At 52.1% G+C, this 3,642-nt stretch overlaps 2 protein-coding genes across 3 annotated transcripts in view; both read left to right on the top strand.

Moving 5' to 3' along the window:
* The window catches only part of NOS1 (nitric oxide synthase 1), an 82,573-nt gene extending 79,704 nt beyond the window's left edge, over positions 1 to 2,869 (top strand). Inside the window, 1 exon segment of the mRNA XM_011356068.2 lies at positions 2,745 to 2,869. Coding sequence (XP_011354370.2) covers positions 2,745 to 2,869 — 125 coding nt within the window.
* The window catches only part of FBXO21 (F-box protein 21), a 63,619-nt gene that overhangs the window by 9,636 nt on the left and 50,341 nt on the right, over positions 1 to 3,642 (top strand). The gene's annotated exons all lie outside the window — the stretch shown is intronic.

The raw sequence follows: 3,642 nt of genomic DNA, 5'->3' as shown, positions 1-3,642 counted from the left end.
TTTTTTTTTTAAAGTAAATACAGCTGCTTCATAACTCCTGGCTAGAAGACGGGAGACGGGACCGATCTGTTTCTCTCGTGTATCAGAATCGCCGATACCAAAAGCCTGGCTTTAACGAGCCTATCCAGAGGCAGAGTGGAGATGCGATTTGGGGTTTAGCTCTGATCCAGCACGTGTCAATGCTGCCCTCCCGCGGTGGTTTTCAGTTCCGTCCCCAGTCGCCAAAGATAGGTGCGAAATTTGGTTTTAACAATAAGGGAGCGAAAATGGGGTTGACTAGACATTTGAGGTTACTCAGGTGACAGCCCTTTAATTTCCCCCTCCTCCTTGAAATGGCCTAGAGTGGTTCCAACCTCATTTAACGGAAGTGAGTTTGGCCCGGAGGAACTGGGTCATCCCCAGCAACAGGAAAGCTGGGATAGCCATGTTCTCCTAGCATTAATGTGAATCTCATTCCCAAACCTTGTGCTGGGAAAGGAGCAGAAGTAGTTAAACTCCCTGAGAGGAGATGGTTTTTGCTTGGTTTCCACGGAGTGAGACAGCCAAGTAGCTTTCAGACCCACCAGAATGGAGTTTTGGAAGCAGACCTGAGTCCAAACGCTAACTCTGCCCCAGTTGCCGCAGACAGCTATGAGCTGCTGACTTTTTAACCTTTTGAGTCTGTATGTCCGCCTTATAACAAGATGGATTAAATGAGATACTACTGTTCCTAAGATGCACAGTTGCAGGACCTGGTCCATGGAAGTGATCAAATTTTTTTTTTTTTTCACTTAATCCATAACATTTGTTGCGTCTCCAGTATGCAGAAGGCATGGTGGAGCATACAGTGCAAATCACAGTTCCTCTCTTCTAGGTTAGAATCTGGTATGTAGAGACAAGTCTTAGAATCGATTTAAATGAGTGGGGTTCCACCAGCGGGTTTGAGGAGACAGGTCTGCCAGGAAGTAGAGTGAGTGAGAAGAAAGGCATGACCAGGGAACATGTAGGGTAAATCGGGGATGGCGTCAGATGTAGCCCAGCTCTGGAAGGCTGGGGGAGGATCAGAATGGTGACAGAGATGCTGGGAAGATGGTCAGGGACCCAGCGGTAGGGAGGAGTGAGTGGCATGTTAAGGAATTTTGACTTTATTTGGTAGGCAACAGGGAGTTCTCAAAAGTGTTTTTAAAAAGGGAAAATATGGTGATTGGAGTTTTGCTGGGAAGAGAATGTGCTGGCTGCAGCATAGAGCAGGGATGGCTGTCCTGTTGACCTACTGGTAGGTGACTGCAGTAACCAAGGCTGGAATGAGGGAAGCAGCAGATGCAGTGATAAGAGACATTCCAGGGGGTGAATCAACAGGACCTGGGACCATCTGCTGTGGAAGCTGAAAACAAGACGAAAACGAACAAGAAAGTCGAGATTCTTGCCTGTAGGCTGGCTGAGAATGGGGCCTCATGAGAGAAAAACAGGCTAAAGGGAAAGATGAGTTTGAGAAGCTGAGGTGATACTCAGCTTCTCCCCGAGTCAACGGGGTCAGTCCTCCTAAGGTCCAGCCAGGCCGAGAAGCACAGAGAAAACTGACCCCCAGCCAGCAGACTTTGGCCTTTGAACACAGGGTTTTCCTGCCAGACATACTCTCTAGAGCCACAGGCTTTGGGCTCTAAAAGGAGATCAGGTTTTGCTCTGAGTCCAAAACCAGTGAGGCTCTCTGACCCAGATAATGGGGCACACGGCTTCTGCCGGAATGGGCAAGCTGAATGTCTGGGCTCCTTCACCCCTGTAGCACCGGCCCCCAAAAGGGCCTTTTAATTCCTGCCATTAGGAAAACTGTGGACTTAAGATATTGTTTTCAGCTGGCCATGTTTACGTGTACATTTTCTCTCCTCTGCCCTGATCCCAGCATGTCACTGCACCCACCTCATCTACAAAGACTTTTGTCTGAATCGGCGAGTTAATCTAAGGCTGCCCTCAAGTGACAAGAAGAAATACTCACTGGAGCTTCCGATATCATCTGCCCATATTCCCTGTCTTCTCCCAACCCTTGTAACATCTCCTGCATCCAGATGCCCTGTTTGGCTCAAAAATGAAAGGCCAGGAGCTGGGGTGGAGGAAACATGGGTCTGACAGTCTGAGGGAGTAGCCCTGCCTCCCAGGGACTCAACACAGAGGGTCCCCATGAACCTGAATTTGGCCTCCGGGGGCTGCCGCCTACCTGGTCTCTCCTCTTTCTCTCACACTGACCCTGTCCTTAGTCGACTGCCTGTCCCTACCTGGTGGCGAAAGGGCCAGAGAGGAAAAGCTGCCTCTCCCCAAACACAGATGCGTCTCAGACGTGAGGACCTAGGTAAACTGTCACCCCTAAAAAGAAAGTCTGTTTGGGGTCTCTTGTCAAAGCCACATGCCAGGGAGGAGGTCAGGAGTAAATATGCCTTATTGCGTTTATCATTTTGTTTGTCCTAGAATATTTGAGTGGTTCTGAATGAGTAGGGCATGTGTGTTCGGTCCAGAATAGAGCCCACACTGACCGAGGTAGCCCTGACAGGCAAGGACAAAGCCACCTTACGATGCTGTTTTTCACAGCCTTCTAGAAAACGACCCCAGGATATCGAAGGGCCCAGACTTGGCTCCTAAGCAATTAGGAGACTCTAGTCCAGGGTCTGTCAACCTCAGCACTATTGGCATTTGGAGCTGGAGAATTCCTTGTGGTGGGGGCTGTCCTGGGCATTGGAGGACACTGAGCGGCATCCCTGGCCGCCACCCACTAGATGCTAGTAGCAGTCCCCCAACTGTGACAACCAAATATGTCTTCAGCCATTGCCAGACGTCCCTGGGAGCAACAGAATCTGCCCTGGCTGCCCTCGGCCGTCTCATCGTGGACAGTCTAGAGTGAGCAGAGCACGCCTCAGCCCGACGATTTTGCTTTCGTTACCTGCTGCCAAACGGAGACGTGGGGGGCTTTGAGGGGGAATCGAAAGGCGCGGTCTCGCCAACGCCCGCCCGAGACAGAAGGACGGCAGCTCCGTTTCAGAAACACACGACGCCCTCGGCGTCCACTCTGCTCCAGCCCCACGGAGGCCCCCTGTCCTCCTGTGCCCTGCCTCCTGCCTCCGCCCTGTTTTCCTTGCTGTCGTGTTGTCGTTATGATTGTTAAGACCCACCCCGGGCTCAGCAGTGGTTTTCTGGAAGGCTGAGCGAGAGAGAGCGCGCACGCGTGCGTTCCGCGGCTCACGCGACTGGGGGCTTCCATCCCGGGGTCGGGGAGCTGGGGAGGTGGGCGGAGTGGCGTCGCATCTCACCACATACACACACGCACGCACGCACGCACGCACGCACGCACGCACGCTGTCAGAAGCTCGGACCTCCCCCTACCTCTGAGCTCTCGATGCTGCTAATCTCTGCCAAGTGTCACGTGAGCTCCAGCACCTTCCGCAAAGGACCGACGCCCGCCCCACGCTCTTTGCGAGGCTGTCCAGGCTGTGTTCGCCGCATGCTCTTCTTCTGTATAGTTCTCACCTTCTAATTTGATGAAATTCGACAAAAGTCTTCTTCTGCCTGTTTGCATTATGGTTAAAATATTAAAAAGTGGACTCGACGTGGCCGACTGCTGTCTTTTGTTGCGTTCGCTTGGAATTTCTCACGCCTTTGCCCTGTCACAGGCCAGGG

Source organism: Pteropus vampyrus, unplaced genomic scaffold, assembly GCF_000151845.1.
Source record: "Pteropus vampyrus isolate Shadow unplaced genomic scaffold, Pvam_2.0 Scaffold23, whole genome shotgun sequence".
Taxonomy (NCBI): Eukaryota; Metazoa; Chordata; class Mammalia; order Chiroptera; family Pteropodidae; genus Pteropus; species Pteropus vampyrus.
The sequence above is the reverse complement of the archived record's forward strand: the minus strand, read 5'-3'. Positions and strand labels throughout refer to the sequence as shown.